Here is a 20,970-nt window from a genome sequence, read left to right on the forward strand (position 1 = left end):
GAATTGCTACTACGGTAGGCTGAACTGAGTTCAGGATTCACTAGTATAGCTATGGGGCACATAAGTGACTCTTCTCCCCCAAAGACAAAAAATATGAGGCAAGTGAAATGAACATCACTTCCTCTCACAAAGAGAATACAACACTGATGCAATACTACAAAATAGAGAAGGGCGATTGGTAGGAAAATAAGAGACAAGTGGAATGACCATCACATTCTCTGAAAAAAGACACCATGACGGGTGGTAGCTTAAGTAAATACCCCCCCATCCAGGACTTAGAAATAAGGTGAAAAGGATGCCCCATCTACTGAGACAGACTAGGACGGTGGACAGACACAGGAACAAAAGACGCGACATGGGGAACAGAAACCCCTAGTCATACACATGTATCACTTATGCTATTCGCGCGGTCACATTCAATCAGGAGCATTGTCAAATCTAAACAATTTGCTTTTACTTGTTCCTCCTCTTGCACATTATCTTAAACCAAATGTTGCCTAAACACCTTCCATAGGAAATAATGAAAGCATAGCATAATAATATCTGGCTATGAAACACGGGAAATATAACTTTGCAGTCCTTAAATATTAAGGGGGCTTAACTGGAGAAAATGTCTCTTACACAAAGAGTCCCTTTTCTTAAAATTGGAAACAGTTCCTTGGGTGCACCATGCTTGAAGCAGGATTTAACTCGTCCATCTCGGAGTCTGTGGACCAGCCCGTGGGTGTGGGCAAGCTTGACCACGAACTGACGCCTAGTGACGCCACTGATGCGGGGCTGCCTGGGTCTCGTACTCGCCTCACTGTGGTCTGGACGGGCAATAGTAGTGGGGATGGATTAGGTCCTGGTAACTGCTCCGACAGTCCCATATGAGGCTTCCATAGCTTCCCCCATTTATGCAGCCATTCGCGGGAGTGAAGCAAGACACCGATCACAGGGTCCTCAAAGTCCATGATAAAGCAACGCAACTGTGGAGGAATTGCCGACCGGGCCTCCAGATTTCCCTTTATCTATCACGATCTAAAGCAGGATCATAGGTCCGTCTCGGTAGGGGCCAATCTGCCGGGTGGGTGTCAGTGTAGGAGTCCTTTCTGCCCGGATAGGCTGTGGGGTCGTTCTTGGCCTGGCTGGTTGCAAAGTCCCAAGCCGGATGAATTTCCTCTTGGGGACCTCCTCAGCTGGAGTCTCCGGCAGCGGAGAAGGGGTAAAGGACAATGGAGTGGCCAACTCCAAAAACTTTGGCTCATCCCCCCAAAAGTACAGCGGTTGCGGTGGCGGATAGCCCATGGCCACACCTTGGATGAGCCTGGCGTCTTGGGTTTCTTTAAGAGGAGGCAGCATCCTGGCAGTTTGCTGGCTGAAGGCGTTCTGTCTCAAGAAATCCAATGGCTTTTCTTTTACATTGAACTCTATCTTCTGGGGGAGGTCCTGAGTTTCGCGCCAAGACACTTTGGTGGAAGTAGTCTTCCCCCCTACTTTGTGGATAGCCAGGGTGGGAACTTCTTGGCGGGAGACTTTTGGCGGCAACTTCTTGGTGGGAACACCCTGTGCAGGAAGAAGGCAGGGCGGATGAGCGCCATTTTGGGTGTCCATATTGGAACTCACGTGGGGCTCTGTAACAAAGTCCAGCAATTGCACATGGTCTAATAGCATTATCAGGTCATCTCTCACGGCATAGTATTTTCTTGAAACTGCAACTGGAGAGGCATTTTCTTGTAAGGTAGTTGAAGATATGGCAGAAACCTGACACAGAGTTAATTTTTTCTCCAAACTCGACAGAAGAAATTTTTTTGATTCTTTGCGGTAACACAAGTACATAGATGCGGCACAGAGGTGTTTTATCCTGTTCGTGATGCCAAAAGAAGAGGGGATCCTGCAGTGACCGAGACACAAGGCCCACGCTGAGGAGCTAGCGGGGTAGAGATGGCACTTGCCACAGTGGCTCTACCAGACTCCTCCCTGGAGGGACGTATGTAGCCTCAGCCAAGGTACTGCTAAGCCTCTTCCAGGCAACACTGGTACAGCAGTTACCTGTATATGTGTATAGGACTGAAGAAGTTGTCACTCGTGATGCCACTGCTCCTTCTCACTGAGCGGTAGAAATAAAGAGAGTCCACACATGGTTAAACTTGAGAACCTCAATCCCTGGGAACGGGCAGTGACTGGCAAACTTTACTTCAGACTTTTGCAGAATACAGCTTTACACGCTCGTTCAGGTAAAAGACAGCTGACAGTCAGGGAGGAGGACTCAGGATGATATCGGGCAGAACTTTACAGTCTTGTTATCTGTAAAGCTCCGCTCCTAATTACACACACTCCGGGATGCAGAATAACACCAGAGGGGGGGGGGGGACAACACTCCGCAGACACTCACTCGAAGCTAAGCAGGTAAATTGCTGCACGGCGGACTCTTGCTCCTCTCTCTCTCACTCTCCTCACAGGTGGTTCCTGGGATTTCGAACATCAGGATACCTTTCTTCCGCTTCCCTCGTTTCACCACACGAGGGTTGAAGGTACCCCCATGTGGCCGGCACTCCTACTCCACTTCTAACCGTTGAAGATGACAGACCCTCTCTCACTGAACTCACTCATATATATAATCATCCAACATCACGTGACTAAACAAACTTGTTACATTTTCCAGACATGTTCCAGCCACTTTCAGACATTAACCTCTTGCATGCTGCAGCCGTGCAATACACATAACAGCAGACAAGACACTTTACACAGTGCATCCACATAAAAGACATGACATGTATGACAATTATGGAGGGACCAGATATACGTGTTTCGGGCCACTACAACTAGAGCCTACATACCCGCTCGGATCACATCTTGTAGCCAAGCTAAAGGTGGTACAACAGGGTACTAGAGCCTCCATGCCCAGCCATACACACCTTGTATCCAAGCTAGAGGCGATACAACAAGGTATTAAAGACTCCATGCCCGTCTGTATCCCATCTTGTATCCAAGCCAGAGGCGATACAACAGGGTACTAGAGCCTTCATACCCAGCCGTATCACATCTTGTATCCAAGCTAGAGGCAGTACAACAGGGTACTAGAGCCTTTATGCCCGCCCATATCACATCTTGTATCCAAGCTAGAGGTGGTACAACAGGGTACTAGAGCCTCCATGCCTGCCTGTATCACATCTTGTAGCCAAGCTAGAGGTGGTACAACAGGGTACTAGAGCCGCCCTACAAGGGGTCAGTTCTCCATAATAAATGGTCCGTTTGCTCTGATATTGGAATCACTTACTTATAACAGCGTTACAATCACAAAGAGAAAGTTTCATCCATCCGACAACTTCTAGAGGGGGGATTGGTGCTGACAATAAGTGTACAACAGACACAAAGTCATACAGAATATGCAACTGGTAGAAATTGAAAGTGTTACACATAGACAGAGTTACAGAAATTTTTTAAAACTTGGATCAAAGTCTCTCCATATGAAGGGTATTGAATAATGAAAAACTGGATGAAGTCGGTGTATTAGTATGCAAATTATGGAGCCCTTTGTTCTGCAAAATGCTACAGTGTTCTAGTTAATAAGTCATAAAGTGTAAAGGCCCTTTTACACACAACAATTATCGCTCAAAATCCATCTTTTGAGCGATAATCTTGGCTTGTAAATGTTTGCCCATCATGCACTTTTCATTCATTGCTGAGTTCAGCTCAGCTTAAAATCCGTCTTGTCCCTGATAAGAGGGACCGCGCGCTGAGTTCTCCACGGCCAGCACTGATAACATTCTTTCAGCTGCTGTCCTGCTGGAGAACAATAGTGATATATTTAGAGAACAGACCACCCACTGTTCTCTAAATACATGCAAATGAAGCTAGTTAGCTACTAATGGGCTGATTAGCCCATTAGTAGCTAATGCAAAATGATTGCAAAAAGCTATCAGTTTCTGACGAATATTGAATGATCATCTGTGTGTGTAAATCGGGCTTTACGTAGGAAGGTCCTTTTTTGTCCACATATAGTCGGTGACCAGGTATGCTAAATCGTAGAGTCCAAACTCCGTACACCCAAGCGTCTGACTTTGAGAGAGGTTGGATAATTGTCATGTTCGAAGAGGTGGCATCGTAACGTGCAATCTCTGAAAGACTAGCTGTAGTGCAATGACCACAGAGAGTGGACAAAGCAAGGCCCCAGTACTCCAGACCTGGCACAGGGCCACGCAGAAGGACAACGCCAAGTGAAGACCGCCAAATTGTGCGCATGGCAGTTGGTGATAGATGACGGACTGCAGCACAGAGCAGTGATTGGAGTCAGAGACTGCTTGAAGCTGGTTTGTACTCTAAGACCGCCATGCAGTTAGGATTGCCATATTGTCACAAAGAAATACTAACCAAGGTAAAAGGGGGTGTCGTTAGGGGCGTGGCTTATCACAATGTATGTTTTTATCTTCGTTATTCTAGTGGCCGCAACTAGTAATTATGCCCCTCAGTGGCCCCAGGCTATAAGAGATGCTGACATTATCCCATTTACTAATTGAGACCATAAAGGATATTGACTTCAACTCCTTTTTCTAACCTAGACCACCAAGGATCTTGTCATTAATTCCTATATTACCAAAGAATAAAATGTTGCTGTGAAGCCCTTCCCTACATAAGAAAAAGGGAGTTGGCATTATCACCTTCACTATCTCCTCCTGAATACTAACATTAACCTTCTTCATCACCCTAGACCACCAGGATGCTGCCACTAAACTTCCTCACCATCTTAGACCATGAAAATGCCTCTATTAACCTTCTTCACCACCCTAGACCACCAGGGATGCTGACATTAACACATTCACTATCCTAAAAAACAAGGATGCTGCTATTATCCCCTTCCCCACACTAGGCCACCAGGGATGCTAACATAAATCCCTACACCAACAGATTTATCAGAATTAACACTTTCACTACTTTGTACCTCCATGAACCCCTTGGTAGAAACTTTAGAGCAAAAAATGTCCTGTTTAGCGCTTCACGGGATAAAGGAGTGGAGATGGGGTGTATAGATTACACCAATACGTGTAGTTTAATGGCAACGCGTTTCAGCCCTCTGTGTGCTTGAAAAAGGCCCCACAGAGGGCTGAAACGCGTTGCCATTAAACTACACGTATTGGTGTAATCTATACACCCCATCTCCACTCCTTTATCCCGTGAAGCGCTAAACAGGACATTTTTTGCTCTAAAGTTTCTACCCCACTGGGTTCCCTATTATTAGGGATCCCTGACATCCTAGCAGCTCTCCGTTTCAGGATTGGGAAGAAGGATTCATGGATCTAACTTATCTATAGGCCATCTCGGAATTGGAGGTACTAGTGGGTTATCCCACCCAGGGAAACTCACTAAGTACCGGGTAAGTCCTTTTCTTTTACCTTATTATACCACAGTATTTCCATATAGCACTGAAGGAGCGCTACTTCTGATCTCGACCCCCTTATTATGAACCCCTTGGTGCCATACAAGAATGAGACGCCAATCTTGGAGTCAGTACGGCTCTATGATGTAAGAAAGTATACCATGTCAGAATAATAGCCATAACAGCTACTTATAGGGTAGCATCACTTTAGAGAGGCTGTATGAGTAAAATATGTCTGCTTTCTTGCAGAAACTGCCATACCTGTCCATGGCCTGTATTTGGCATTGGGGATGATGTGCAATACCACACACAGCCTTTGGACAAGAGAGGCGCAATTTGTGCAACAAGGAGGACATATTCTCATAAATCTCTTTAAGCATAAAAACACATCAGTCATGTAATATACATTCCCCAATGCATAGTAATACACGGTACATGATCCATTCTGGTAATGCCTGGAGTCATGAAACATGAATAATATTTTGAGGTTCCATTAACCCCAGCTGGTCAGATATTCTTTACTGATGAGCCAGTAAAGTCCTAAGGAAAATTAGGAGGGTTTATTAGCCACGTTTCCATTTCCACCTCATTTAGTACCTGGTTATGAACAACAAAATAGAAAAAAAAACAAATCCTAAAATAAATAAAACTTGTTTTTTAACGGACAAAATTTTTGTAATTTTCAAAAATTCCTATTGATGTGTTAATGCCTCAAAGTTACATTTTGTCCTGCATCGCCATCTGCAGTCTGTGATCAGTTACTGCGCCTACAAAAGTTCATAGAAACTTTCCAAATCAGTTTTTTTTCTTTGTATTTCATGTCACTTCATATGGAAATATTTTTATATATTATGTATTTCTGATGTTCGAGGCGACATCTGATGCGATACCCAGGAGATAGGAAGTGAACAAAGATTTATTTGTGACAACACAATTTACTCCAAGGGAACCGTGTGCTCACAAATCTCAGAGTGGCTATTACACCACAGACATAGCTTTATATATCCAGTAGGCAGGCTTATTACAAGCTAACACTTATTGGCTCATCTTATCTTTTAACATCAGACAAGGAAAGCAGAAAGTATAGTTTACTTTCACTAATGCAAGTTATGTACATAAAGGTACAGGAAGACGGAGAGAGAATGAGGGGGCTGATGGGGGCTGCATCTCCTTGGTATCCAGTTACACTGTGTTCCTCAGCTCCTATATGGGAGACTTATTACATAGAGTTGGATTAGATAGATAGAAGCAGACTGGGTCTACTTTTGTTAAAGAGAGAAACGTCTTTTAGTCAACTACATCAATAAATGGGAAGTTAATAAAAGATAAAGTAAGTATATAATAGCTCCATTTTATTTGTTAGATACATATGTAGTAACAGAACAATATAGATAATATGCTCCAGTCTTTGGGCTGATAACAGAAGCAATAGCTTGTAAGTCCTCAAACCCCATTTTTACTGCAAATCTAGCTATGATCACACCAGCAGAATAGTGAGTGCAGCTCTGGAGTATAATACAGGATGTAACTCAGGATCAGTACAGGGTAAGTAATGTATGTACACAGTGACTCCACCAGCAGAATAGTGAGTGCAGCTCTGGAGTATAATACAGGATGTAACTCAGGATCAGTAAAGGATACGTAATGTATGTACACAGTGACTCCACAAGCAGAATAGTGAGTGCAGCTCTGGGGTATAATACAGGATGTAACTCAGGATCAGTACTGGATAAGTAATGTATGTACACAGTGACTCCACCAACTGAATAGTGAGTGCAGCTCTGGAGTATAATACAGGATGTAACTTAGGATCAGTACAGGATAAGTAATGTATGGACACAGTGACTCCACCAGCAGAATAGTGAGTGCAGCTCTGGAGTATAATACAGGATATAACTCAGGATCAGTACAGGATAAGTAATGTATGTACACAGTGACTCGACCAGCAGAATAGTGAGTGCAGCTCTGGAGTATAATACAGGATGTAATTCAGGATCAGTACAGGATAAGTAATGTATGTACACAGTGACTCCACCAGTAGAATAGTGAGTGCAGCTCTGGAGTATAATACAGGATGTAACTCAGGATCAGTACAGGATAAGTAATGTATGTACAGAGTGACTACACCAGCAGAATAATGAGTGCAGCTCTGGGGTATAATACAGGATGTAACACAGAATCAGTACAGGATACGTAATGTATGTACGCAGTGACTACACCAGCAGAATAGTGAGTGCAGCTCTGGAGTATAATATAGGATGTAACTCAGGATCAGTACAGGATAAGTAATGTATGTACACAGTGACTCCACCAGCAGAATAGTGAGTGCAGCTCTGGAGTATAATACAGGATGTAACGCAGGATCAGTACAGGATAAGTAATGTGACTCCACCAGCAGAACAGTGAGTGCAGCTCTGGAGTATAATACAGGATGTAACTCAGGAGCAGTACAGGATAAGTAATGTATGTACACAGTGACTCCACCAGCAGAATAATGAGTGCAGCTCTGGGGTATAATACAGGATGTAACACAGAATCAGTACAGGATACGTAATGTATGTACGCAGTGACTACACCAGCAGAATAGTGAGTGCAGCTCTGGAGTATAATATAGGATGTAACTCAGGATCAGTACAGGATAAGTAATGTATGTACACAGTGACTCCACCAGCAAAATAGTGAGTGCAGCTCTGGAGTATAATACAGGATGTAACGCAGGATCAGTACAGGATAAGTAATGTGACTCCACCAGCAGAACAGTGAGTGCAGCTCTGGAGTATAATACAGGATGTAACTCAGGAGCAGTACAGGATAAGTAATGTATGTACACAGTGACTCCACCAGCAGAATAGTGAGTGCAGCTCTGGAGTATAATACAGGATGTAACGCAGGATGAGCACAGGATAAGTAAGATATGTAGACAAGAACTGATCTTTCCGTGTAGAGTATTCTATAGGTTCTTAATAAATGGGTGGTTGGTGCCACCTGCTGGTGATAAACTGGTGCTGCATATTCACTGTTTTCCTTTGATTAGCCTACCACCAACATGGTAACTTTATCAGTGACTGTGCAGCTCTGCGACAACGTAAACTAATAGAAGTCAAAGTGGTTGGCGTGCAAGTTGCCAAGACCCGATGATTGAGCCTAGCAGGCTCCGATGTCCTGTGATCATCAGCTTGCAGTAACTTGTGAGCCACAAGTCCTCTTACATTCAATTCCACCTTTGTTCAATGTGGCGGGGCGATTCCGCCATCTTTGTCCACACGACAGGGGTCACGGCCAAAGGCACTATGTTATCCTAAGTCCACACTCCCCTATGTAATAAAGGAAGAAGCGGCAGGAGTCATGACATTATTGAATCTTTATTAGTCTAGACAAGCAGAGCAGAGTGGCCGGCACATGTGGCTGGCTGAAAAAACACATGATGGAGGGGGAAAAGAAGAAAAAACCATATACAAGGAAGAAGATGCTCATTGGCTACATTCAGAGTCAAACTAAACCCCTGGACCGGTCATAGAGAGGAAGGGGGCCCTCGTGCATGCAAGTGGTGGGTATCCAAATGTGGCCTGGAGGATGCTGGGAAGGATGGCTGAGATGAAGGAAAACAAGTAGATGTCGCACACAAAGGGTTAACTACGGTAATATATTCAGGAGGACACCATTCCTGCACATGTAGAAGAATCCATCGGATGGGAAACGGCGTCACTTATATACAGATGGATCAAGGGGACCCAGGCTTATGGAAATACCACATTGGCTATGTATGGAACTACCGGTGGACTACAACTACAAGCATGCCCTGACAATCCTATCAAGAAGCATGGGGTAGATAAAAGTATCGGTACCTTTGAAATGTAGCTGTGTAAAAAGGAAGGCCTTCTATTTGAGTTTCCCCCACGCATCGGGGTTCCAGAGGACTAATGGCTGCTAATTGTCCCCCCAGCTACTTAAAGGTCCAGCTTAAAGGGATTGCACCAACATTGACTTTTATCATCCATCCATAGGATAGGTGATGATGGGAGGCCTGTGCCACCCTCCTCTCCCCACTGCACCCACCCACAGTGACATGGAGATGGAATGCGTTGCACCACTCCATTCATTTCACTGGGATTGATGGAAAAAGAGTAGAAGCGCTCGGCTCCAGCAGTCCCATGGGAGATGAATGGAGCGGCATCGCACATGCATGACTGTCATGCCATCCAATCTCCTCCTCACTGCAGTAAGCCCACAGCGAGGAGGATCAATGGGGGGATGAGCGGTGAGACCCCTGCGATCAGACTTTTATCATCTATCCTATGGCTAGGTGAAAAAAAAGCCAATTTTGCAAAAACCCCTTTAAGGCCGCTTTCCGACGAGCGTAATGCAGGCATGTTTTTTGCATTCTTATTACGGATAAGTGTCCCGGCATGATCGCGGGTCGACTGACCCATACTCCCTTTTACGGATCTGCCGCTGCCAGTTCTTGGTAAGTAGATCCACGGTCGGGCCAGGACAGTCGTCCATAATACCAATGCAAAACTGCACCTGAAATACGCTCCCGTGGGGGCGGCCTAAAGGGCCCCTCTGGGTTAAAACAAGCCAGTAAAGGGGCACTGCGCATGCCTGCTGCTACAGGGTTGTGGTGAAGGATATGAACACTTCTACAATATGGCATATACTGAGCACAGCCTCGATTTCAGATCTCCTGCAGTTACGTGTATGCAGCTCAGATGCTGAGCTATGTGTCCACGGCTGCACCCTAGACTCCACAATCACGTTATGGCACTCCCTGGATTATGTTGCTGCAGGATGAGAGAACACACCGCCTCTGCTTGTATCTCTGTAACACATATGGCTGCACAGAAGCTGCATACACAAAACGGTAGATTTTATTCTGGTCAAGACCTTATGGTAAGTTTCTTAAAGGGGTATCCCAACTTGGAAAGGGCCAAGCAAGCTTTGCAACACTGTTTCCATAACTCCTATAAAAGTCAATGGAAGTTACGGAAACAGCGCAGCACAGGGAGCCACAGTGTTTCCATAAGTCCTGACCACCACCAGGGGCAGAGCTAGAGGAAGGTGAGCGTCTCAGAGGGGGATCCCGCACCTATCAGACCTTTATGGCATTGGAATGCCCATTTTTTTACCTTAGGGCCCATTTACACGGAGGTATTTTCTGTCTGCGTTGCATTCGTATTTTTTATGTAATACGGACAGCATACGCCACCATTGATTTGCATTGGTGTATTCAGATGAGCGTTTTTTTCACAAACCCCCCCAAAAATGCAGCACTTCCTACTTTCCTTCATACTAAAGTCTATGGGATCGTGTAAAAACGCAGTTGCACGCGAACCAGAGACTGCAGCAGCGAGTGTTCTTTGGAAGACCAACAGGGGCCGTTTAGTGGAGGATCACTCGCATGTATTTACGTGTTTTCGGTAACCAATGAGCATTTCCGGGGGGTTCCAGGCACAAAATGGAAATTCTGAAAATGCGAAATCCAGGAGGTACAGCTAAGTAGCAGCAACCTGTACCTTCTATCTGCCACTCTGGACCCTCTTCTTCATCCCGTGCAGCCGCCATGTTTATATTCATCACTTCTGCATGCATAGAGCTTGTTTACTGGCCAGCGCTGTAGCTCCGCCCACAGTACACAGGTCCTACAACTTCCAGCATACATAGAGCTCCGCCCACAGCTCACAGGTCCTACAACTTACCAGCACCAACCTCCCCTGCTGAAGCAGACAGACAGGAGCTTCCAGCACTCTGAACTGCACGAGCCATAGAGCGCAGTGCTTCCTGCCCTGTCCTCCCATCATGCACTGCTCATAGGATGGTGGAGGCTATGGACAGGAGAGGAAGTGGCAAATGCAGACAAGATGTCAGAGGAAGTGGAGATATTTTGCAGGCGGAGGGCCACGTGAAAATGAAGAACGTCGCTAGACTGGGTACAGGGAACCTATTAAAAAATGACTTATTGTTATGATGTACATCAGATTTTAAAATTTCCCTTTAAGTGGGAGGCTAAAATGTAAAAAAAAAAAAGCCCAGGAAGAAGTCAGCGTTCGGTGGGAGGTGCAAGTGGAATGGCGCACGCCTCCGTAAAACTTGTTGGCGGGTCATTGGTAGATTTTCATTGCTGCTTCGCAAGAACCGTAACACGTAGATGTGGCCCTACAAGGGCCTGTTGTCTGTGGGGTGAGTCGTATAGTTTAATGGGGATCATCTGTTGCATAACTTTTACTACATTTTTGGGGGGGAGATTGAGCCCCCCTCCCCTCAAAATTCTAGCATTGTTTTTGGGTTTTGTTTCCACGTCGTTCACCATTCAGTAAAAATAACCCGATGACTTTCTTATCTGATCTGTGGGGAAACAATTGTTCGATCACTAGGATAGTACACTGCATTACTTATGTAATGCATTCTACAATGCCTATGACCTCAGCCTATTAGACTTTGCCGGAGGCGGAGTCTAATAGGCTGAATTATAGGGCAGATACCGAAGCCTCTGTCAGGGCTACAACTGCCATGGAAACCCATTGTTACCTTGCAATCTCATTGGGATGCCGATGTGTGATGGGAGAAGCCCCTCCCCCTGTCATCTGCTCACATGCTGCAGTTGCTATTGATTGTGCCATGTAAGGGGTTAAACTGTTAGGTTTCTTCGCTCCTGGCAGTGAGAGCAGGAGCCTTGCTGTCAGCCAGGCCCCCTCCTTAGGGCTCACTCACATAGGTGTATGTGGCCTGCGTACTTTACGTGCATGTGCATGCACATTTGGTGGTTGGTGGTCGTGTTTACACGCAAAGACTACAGCTTACATACGCTGTATCGAGCGACTATTCGGATGATAGCAGTCCCAGGTTAAAGCCACCTTGTATGAATCTACAATCGGAACAGGAAATGATCTGACAGTAACAAATCTCTTCATACAATTGCATTGTTCCCTACCGGAAAATACTGGCGAATCTGCCATATACTTACCGCCTGAATTCCGCTTCTGCCATTGCTGCTCGCTTTCCTCCTTTATAAGGTCTGCATGCACACCGAGTCTCAGCGTACGGACAGTATATGATGCTATGTCAATACAGATGCACGACCCCCTATGTACACACACTGACCAAACAGATACCAGCTGCTCCTCAGCTCCCCCTAGTGGTAAGGCAACACACCAGGGACGCCTCCGGACCAGAGCAGGAACTGCAACTTTTCTACACAGACACCGAAAGGATCAATTTAAGTTTTTTTTTTTGTGTTTCCATTGTTTAATCAGGAGCAAAGAGAACGTTTGATTCAGAGCAGGGAATTAGTACAGACCCCCTTGGAAATCCTGCTGGAGGGGCAAACGGAGACACAGCATGAACCCTCCCCCCCAATAATAAACACACACACTGGTCTTTACAGAAAGAACATGCATGAGGTGGTTATAATGTAACAGGACAGCCGGTGCAGCGCATGATATAAGACAACACAGATGAATATGGTGAAAAGAACAAAAGTATTCATTGCCATAGGACACAGCAACCCACGTACCGGAGGGGGAGGAGCCAGGCGGACTGTGGATGACGGAAACGGGGGGGGGGGGGTGAATGCCACATTTAGATACATGATTGATCATTAGAACGCTGGGGGGACACTGATATGTCAATCACATTATTGGGTGTCCTCCAAAAGAAAAAAAACGGGGGCATCACTCACCAAGGTTGGCATGCAGACATCCCGTAGACTGGCAATAGGGAATAACCGTTTAAGCAATTTCCCGAGTACATAAGTGCAGGTCGGTTCACCACGGTGAACGCAGCCATGGAGATGCAAATGACAACACAGGGATATCACTGGTCACTAGTGAACGGGCGGGCTTACTTTATTGTCATGATATGGATCCCTCTACAGGGCACAGGCAATACATACGTATATTAAAAACAGGCAGGGACCGTCCTGACCACTGATGTCAAATTTGCAAAAGTCTCCACGTCCCCCCCCCCCCCTCCCTACACACACTCCCATGCCATAGCCGTACCATCCTTGCTAGGTTGGCATTCCTATAGGAACTGCCCTCTAGGGTACGGGCGATACATACATGTGTGCAATTGAACAGGCAGGGACTGTTCTGACCAATGACGTCACTGTTGGACAAATCTTCACCCCACCCACCCCATGCCATTTGACAGCCGTACCAGCCTTGCAAGTTCTGGGTGGGCATTCCTATAGGAACGGCCCTCCAGGACTGCGCAGGGCAGTAAACAAAAATAGAGCAATTTGGCAAAACAAAAAGGAAGGGTGGCATAGTGGCATGGCTCCCATACACAAAGTAAGATGCCGACATGAATGAGCGTGTTACAAACTAACAGAGGGGTGAAATGTTGGCGCTGCCCATAAGAACCGATCCCAAGCAGCTTGCCGATTGGTTGTTGTGGGCTCTGCACTCTTTCACACATCACCTAGGCTTCATGGATTTGTCGTACTGATCGGGGGAGGGGCGTGGTAGGTTGAATTGACCCTTTAAAAGTTAAAAAAAAAAATGGCGGTCGTCGTACAGGGGTAGTTTGACGTACAAGAATCTCTTTCGTTGTTGTTTCGGGGCGAATACAGAGAGGAGATATCAGGCCAGAGGGGCAGCGGTGGTGGAGGGGTCGGAGTACACTTATAAACTACGGGTATATAATGATACAGGGATACAGTGGGCTGGCCTAAAAAAAAAATAAAAAGGGAAAGAAAATGAAATTTAGGAGGAAGAGGAGGAGGGTGGAAGTTACGTTGTAGCTCGCGTTAGAAGATACAGATACTGAAAGAGTCATCTCAGTCCCAGAGCCTACAGGCGGCACCACAAAGTCTATTCAGTTCATTTATCGTGTTTCAAAGTTACTTTTAGGATTTGTGTTTTGTTTTTTTTTGTAATTTTTTTTTTGTCTTTTTTTTTTTTAAGATCAGTTCTAGTCAAAGTTGAAGTGACGTCCTTAGGGTTTGCTTCGGGTCTGGCGTTCCTGGAAGACAAGAAAAAACAACGAGGAGAGAGAGGTGAATGACTGAAGAACGGTAAACCTCCTATACGACTTTATACAGAACGGCCAAACGGCCGGCATCATCCATGTTTACAGCTCCAAACGCCTCTGCATAGATGTGGCTGCATGGTAACATTCTGCCACTAGGGGGAGCTCCCTCCATATGGATTATACAGCTCCCATTGAAAACAATGTCGAATGTACTCAGCTCCCTCCAGGCTGGTCACTAAGGGGTTAAAGGGCACTATAAACTATTAATCTGGTGCATTTATCCCCTTCCCGCCCCAGGATGTAAATGTAGGTCCTGGCTGTGAAGCAGTTGCCTTTAATGGACATACATTTACATCCTAAGGATGGTGCAAGCTCAGAAGCAGCGCCAATGCTGTTAACCCCTTATATGCCGCGATTAAGGTTGAACCTGGCATGTAAGGGATATCCCTTTGTGACATCATTGGCCTTGCGCTATATAATCGAGTTGCCAAGGCCTGTTATCTCTATGGTTAGCGATAATGCAATGCAGTACAGAAGCACTGCAGTGTATTATCAGAGCATTGCAGGTTCCGAGTCCCCTCCAGGACATATTGTACCTGTCTAGTATCCCATCTGTATGTGATTGGTTCCTCCTCCGGATGCCCTATTGATGCTTCCCTTTATTGGATGTCCTCAGTGACGAGCATTATGCTATCATGAGCATAAGAGACATGTCGGGGTACTTTGGGGTATTTAATCCATTGCAGTATTGATGACTTATCCTCAAGGTAGGTCATCAAAAGTGTATTGGCGCCGCTCAGATTCGCCTTGTGATCAGCTGATCTCAGCCCCTGCCCTCACTGCAATAGGCCGGATGCTGAGAGCTCCATCCTCGTTGGGGTAGGAGCCGGAAGTGAAATAGAAGGTCTTGCTCCCATTGATTTAAACGGGATCTATACCTTCTATGTCCGGCCCCCAGGAGTGAGTTAAGGGGCTGAGATCAGCTGATCGTTGGGAGTCAAGAAGCAGATCCCCACCAATCAACTATTGATGATCTGCCCTGTTTACTAGGTCATCAATGCTGCAAAGGAATGAATGCGCAGAATATCCCTTTAAGTCCCTGGAGATACAACAGTGCCCCTAGTGGGCTTTGGAGTCAACGCCTAACATAAGATCTTTATGGGCCTATTCCTCTAGTTTCCTGCACTTTTTTTCATTGCTTGTTGGAATAATTAATAAAATCCTCTCTCGGTGCGCTGCTGAGATTCTGCTTATGTAGTAAAAGAAAGTCTGAAGAAGCAGAGCTGCAGTGTAAAGCATGGAGGAGATAAAGTAACATCAGCCTCCAATGAGAGAGAAGGGGAATTCCAGGCTCCAATATACAATGCAGCTAAGCGATAACCTCCTGCCAATCACATATGGCGCCGGACCGCGCCGCCGCCGTCCCAGCAGTTGCGTCATTTACCTTCTGTACAAGTCTTCTCCCTCTCTTTTGCTAGCAGTTCCTCTCTCTGATGCCACTGCCATTCTATGCAAAGGAAGGGGGAGAAGACAGATTGAGTAAAACAGACAGTCATCCCCCTGTGAGGGGGGAGCAGAGGTATATATATATATATATATAGTCACATGTATACAAGTGCAATCATCTCTCAGCCTCAGGACACATTACCAGAAATGAATGGCCACCCACAAACATTATACTTACCTCTCTGGTCACCTCCTCTTCTGGGGCTGCCATGTGCCACAACTGCTCTGGAGGGGCGCACCCATTATGGCACTGGCACATGCCCAACCGCCCGGGAGAGAACATGCTACGGAGAGCGCCACGAGGACCAGCAGCTCCATCTGTTAATCCAGGATGGGACTAGTTTTGCTGGATTATCAGGATGTCCGGACTAGCAGGTGCCACACTTTTACTGTACTGTGTGGTGCCAATTCTTTATTTAACCCTTGAGTGACAAAACCCATTGTGGACCTAAGGACCATTTTTGGGGGGATTTTCACCTGCACTTTTCAAAAGCCATAACCTTTATTCTGCCATCGACACGGCTGTACGAGGCTTTTTATTCTGCGGCGAGCCGGAGTTTTCACTGGTATCATTTTTGGGGTAAATATAATGTATTGTAGAATTTATTACATTTTTTTGAGTGAAGGGAGAAAAAAAACATCAATTCTGCCATTATTTTCTTTTTGTTTTTTTCTTTGGGGGGGGGGGGGGATTACAGCGCTAATCATGCAGCATAAATGACGAGATTATGTTTTTCTGCAGGTTGCTACAATTATGACGATACCAAAATTATATATTTTTTCGGTTTTAACTCTTTTGCACAATAAAAACACTTTTTTGGACATTTTCTTTTTTTCTGCGTTCAAAGTCCCAGAACTTTTAGGGCTCATGTCCACGGGCAAAATATGATTTAAGATCCGCAGCGGATCTCCCGCATGCGGATCCGCATCCCATAGGGATGCATTGACCACCCGCGGGTAGATAAATACCCGCGGATCGTCAATAAAAGGGATTTTAAAAAAAATGGAGCATGGAAAAATCCGGACCATGCTCCATTTTCGTGCGGGTCTCCCGCGGGGACGGCTCCCGCGGGCTTCTATTGAAGCCTATGGAAGCCGTCCGGATCCGCGGGAGACCTAAAATAGGAATTTAAAGTATTTACCATCCGGCACGGGCGGAGAAGATCAGCTGTTCCTCATGGCCGCATCTTCCTTGCTTCGGCTCGGCGGATGTGCCCGGCGCATGCGCGCGGCACGTCGGCGACGTGCCGGCGACGTGCCGCCGGCGTCAGGAATTCATCCGCCGGCCGAAAATGAAGATCCGGCCGTGAGGAACAGCTGATCTTCTCCGCCCGCGCCGGATGGTAAATACTTTTAAATTCTTATTTTCGGCGCTCATGTCCGCGGGGCAGGAGGGACCCGCTGCAGATTCTACATGTAGAATCTGCAGCGGATCTGATTTTCCCCGTGGACATGTGGCCTAATGTTTCCGTGGATGGAGCCCTGGGAGGGCTTTTTGGTGCGACTAGTTTTAAGGCCTCATGTCCACGGGGAAAATCAGATCCGCTGCAGATTCTACATGTAGAATCTGCAGCGGGTCCCTCCTGCCCCGCGGACATGAGCGCCGAAAATAAGAATTTAAAAGTATTTACCATCCGGCGCGGGCGGAGAAGATCAGCTGTTCCTCACGGCCGGATCTTCATTTTCGGCCGGCGGATGAATTCCTGACGCTGGCGGCACGTCGCCGGCACGTCGCCGACGTGCCGCGCGCATGCGCCGGGCACATCCGCCGAGCCGAAGCAAGGAAGATGCGGCCGTGAGGAACAGCTGACCTTCCCCGCCCGCGCCGGATGGTAAATACTTTAAATTCCTATTTTAGGTCTCCCGCGGATCCGGACGGCTTCCATAGGCTTCAATAGAAGCCCGCGGGAGCCGTCCCCGCGGGAGACCCGCACGAAAATGGAGCATGGTCCGGATTTTTCCATGCTCCATTTTTTTTAAAATCCCTTTTATTGACGATCCGCGGGTATTTATCTACCCGCGGGTGGTCAATGCATCCCTATGGGATGCGGATCCGCATGCGGGAGATCCGCTGCGGATCTTAAATCATATTTTGCCCGTGGACATGAGCCCTTACTGGAACCACTTTGGAGTACTTCTGGCTTTTTTGATCACTTTTGTTCAATTTTTTGCTCAGTTTTTTTTCTTTTATATACAGTGTTATGGCTGCGACAATACCAAACATGTAGCTTTTTTTTAAATAGAGTTGAAAGGGCGCAAAAAAAGGTTTCGTTTTGCACACATTTTTTATGTCTGTGTAGGGGCGATTATATGATTGCTCTGATAATACACTGCAGTACTTCCGTACTGCAATGCATTAACACTAATCATAGAGATCACAGGCCATGGCAGACTTGGATGCAATTGTTTGGGGTCCGGTTTCCATGGCAACTTATCGGCCCTCTGCTATTACATGACAGAAGGCTGATGACGTCACAGAAGGAGTGCCCTCCCTCAGGGAACACATTACATGCCTTGATCAACATTGCAGCATGTTAGTGGTTAACAGCAGGGATTAGTATTCACACCGATCCCAGCTGTTGCAGGAGGAGGCCGACTCCCGCTGTGAAGGGCACAGGCTAAGAATGTAAATGTATGTCTATTCCTGTCAACTGCTTTGCAGCTAGGATGTACATAAACGCCCTAGAGTGGGAAGGGGATAAAGGGGTTGTCCTACAACACGTTTTTTAATATGGGGTCCGAGCGCTGGGACCCTCTCTCCCCCAATCCCATGAATGGGGGTCCTAAAAGTCCCTGCATGAACGGAGTGCGCACAGCAGCTCCTTTCATTCCAATAGGACTGCTATAGATGGACGAGTCCTTGAACTCGGCTATCTCAGGCTCTGCAATTGAATTAAACAGAAAGACAACGTGCAACTTCCTCTCCATTCATAGGGTGACCTTCAGGAACCCCGTTTTTAGGATCAATGGAAGTATTAGCAATCAGACCCCTACCAATAATACAAGTTATCCTCTATGCTGTGAAGGGCTCTTCGAGACTCCTCAGGATAGGTGATTAATAGCAGATCCACGAAGGTCGGCGGCTCAGGACCCCTGCCGATCAGCTGTTTGAAGACGCCATGGCACGTGGGCGAGGACCGCTGCCGCTTTACTGCAGACCAGGCATAGCGAAGTACATTTCCTGGTGGGGTACTTGGTTTAACAACTCATCTCCATCCAACTGAATGGGACTGAGCTGCCCCCATCCCTGTGACCGATGAATGTGATGCCACCGACCCGAGAAGAGGCCGCAGATGACCCAAGTGCCGCTGGTCTCCTCAAACAGCTTATTAGTGGAGGTCCCAAACAGCACAACCCACAGATCTTACATCTATGACCTATTCTGAGGATTGGTTGTCCCAAAAAAACCCTCTTTGGTTTCTCCTTCCACTTTCAAAAAAATCGCTACTTTTATTTAAGCCTTTATTGAAGGCTTTTTTTTTGCAGGGTGAGTTGTATATTTCAATAGTGCTATTTAAATGTACTGGAAAAACGTAAAAAAAAGTGGAGTAAATTGACAATAACAAAAAAAAACACAATTATGCCTTTTTTTGCGAGGGGGGGGGGTAGGTGGGGAGTGTCTGTATGGCATACACACTGTGGCAAAAGTGACCTGATAGCTTTATTCTTATGGTCGGTACGATCACAATACCAACATTTATTTAGTATTTCTTTCTGTACTGCTTTTAAAAAATATCTTTAAAAAAAAGTGCAAGTATGGCGTTGTATTTTTTTTTTTTCTGCTGATGTTACGAGATAAATACTGTGTTATTTTGTTAGACTGGACATTTTCGCACGCAGCAATGTGTTTGGGATCCCCCAACCACCTGCTCACCCTTGCTACTTCTACCTGCGGGGGACATATCCCCCAACCCTGGCCCACTCTGTTCTGCTCTCTACAAAAATCCCCCCTCCCCCCAATCATACCAACCGCCCCCCCCCCCCCCCCCCCCCCCCACACACACACACACACACTAGCCCATGCTCCCCCCTGCCCCATTCAAATCCCCCCTATGGAACTCCCAATCTGCATGCACCAAATGCCCAACCATCCACGACCTCTTCACCACCAACCTGCTCGCCCTCACCGAAATCTGGATACAGCAGTCCGATTCTCCATCCCTTGCTGCATTGTCCTATGATGGCCTGCAGTTCTCCCACACCCTCAGATCAGACAACAGGCGTAGGCATCCTCCTCTTGCCCAACTGTATCCTCCAGGTCATTCCCTCGGCTCCCTCACTCACCTTCCAGTCATTCAAAGTCTATACCCTACGACTCTTCCGCCCACTGTCCCTATGTGTCGCAGTTATCTACCGGCCTGCAGGTCCCACCCACCTGTTCCTACACCACTTCGCCGCCTGGCTCCGCCACTTCGCATCCTGTGAAATACCAACCCTCATCCTTGGCGATTTCAATAACCCTACTAACAACCCCAGCTCCTCATCTGCCTCCCAGCTCCTCATCTGCCTCCCAGCTTTTAACGCTTACTTCCTCCCTCAGCCTACCACAACTCTCAGACTGCCCCACTCTCCCCACAGAGATGGCAACACTCGATTCAATCTTCCTCCGCCTCTTCTCTGCCTCCCACTTTACTAACTCCCCACTTCCACTCTCAGATCACAACCTTCTCTCTTTCTCCATCAGGCACCCTAGCATCTCTCATGACCCTCCTATCTATCGCACCTCTAGGAACCTCCGGACTAACCGCACCCAACAGTTTGCAGAGACCATCCAGTCCTCCCTGTCCCCTATCTCTCTCCTCCCCTGCCCTAACCTGGCAGCCGAACACTACCACATCACCCTCAGACGTGCCCTGGACGAAGCACTACCACCCGTGACCCGAGCTGTTAACCACAGACCACAGCAACCTTGGCTCACGTCCTAAACGCACTTCATCCGGCGGTGCTCCAGGTGCGCTGAACGGCTGTGGAGAAAATCAAGGTTGCCCACAGACCTCCTCCACTCAAATTCATGCTTAAAACCTATAACCTAGCCCTCTACCATGCCAAACAAGTTTATTTCACCTCCCTTGTCCCTTCACTATCCCACAACCCCAAACGACTCTTTGACACCTTCCACTCCCTCCTCTTCCCCAAAG

General features: G+C 46.8%; 1 protein-coding gene across 3 annotated transcripts in view; it reads right to left on the bottom strand.

Moving 5' to 3' along the window:
• Positions 1-8,699: 8,699 nt before the first annotated feature.
• The window catches only part of YTHDF1 (YTH N6-methyladenosine RNA binding protein F1), a 41,406-nt gene continuing 29,135 nt past the window's right edge, over positions 8,700-20,970 (bottom strand). For 2 of the 3 annotated variants that reach the window (XM_066586097.1, XM_066586095.1), the window contains exons 5-6: positions 15,771-15,833; positions 8,700-14,317 (exon numbers count right to left, since the gene is read on the bottom strand). In XM_066586097.1, the coding sequence (XP_066442194.1) occupies positions 15,801-15,833 (33 nt within the window). In that variant the 3' untranslated portion in view covers positions 8,700-14,317; positions 15,771-15,800. The remainder of the gene's footprint in view (positions 14,318-15,770; positions 15,834-20,970) is intronic. The other variant, XM_066586096.1, reaches the window with a different exon arrangement.

The sequence above is a fragment of the Eleutherodactylus coqui genome, chromosome 13 (assembly GCF_035609145.1).
Source record: "Eleutherodactylus coqui strain aEleCoq1 chromosome 13, aEleCoq1.hap1, whole genome shotgun sequence".
NCBI classification, from domain to species: domain Eukaryota; kingdom Metazoa; phylum Chordata; class Amphibia; order Anura; family Eleutherodactylidae; genus Eleutherodactylus; species Eleutherodactylus coqui.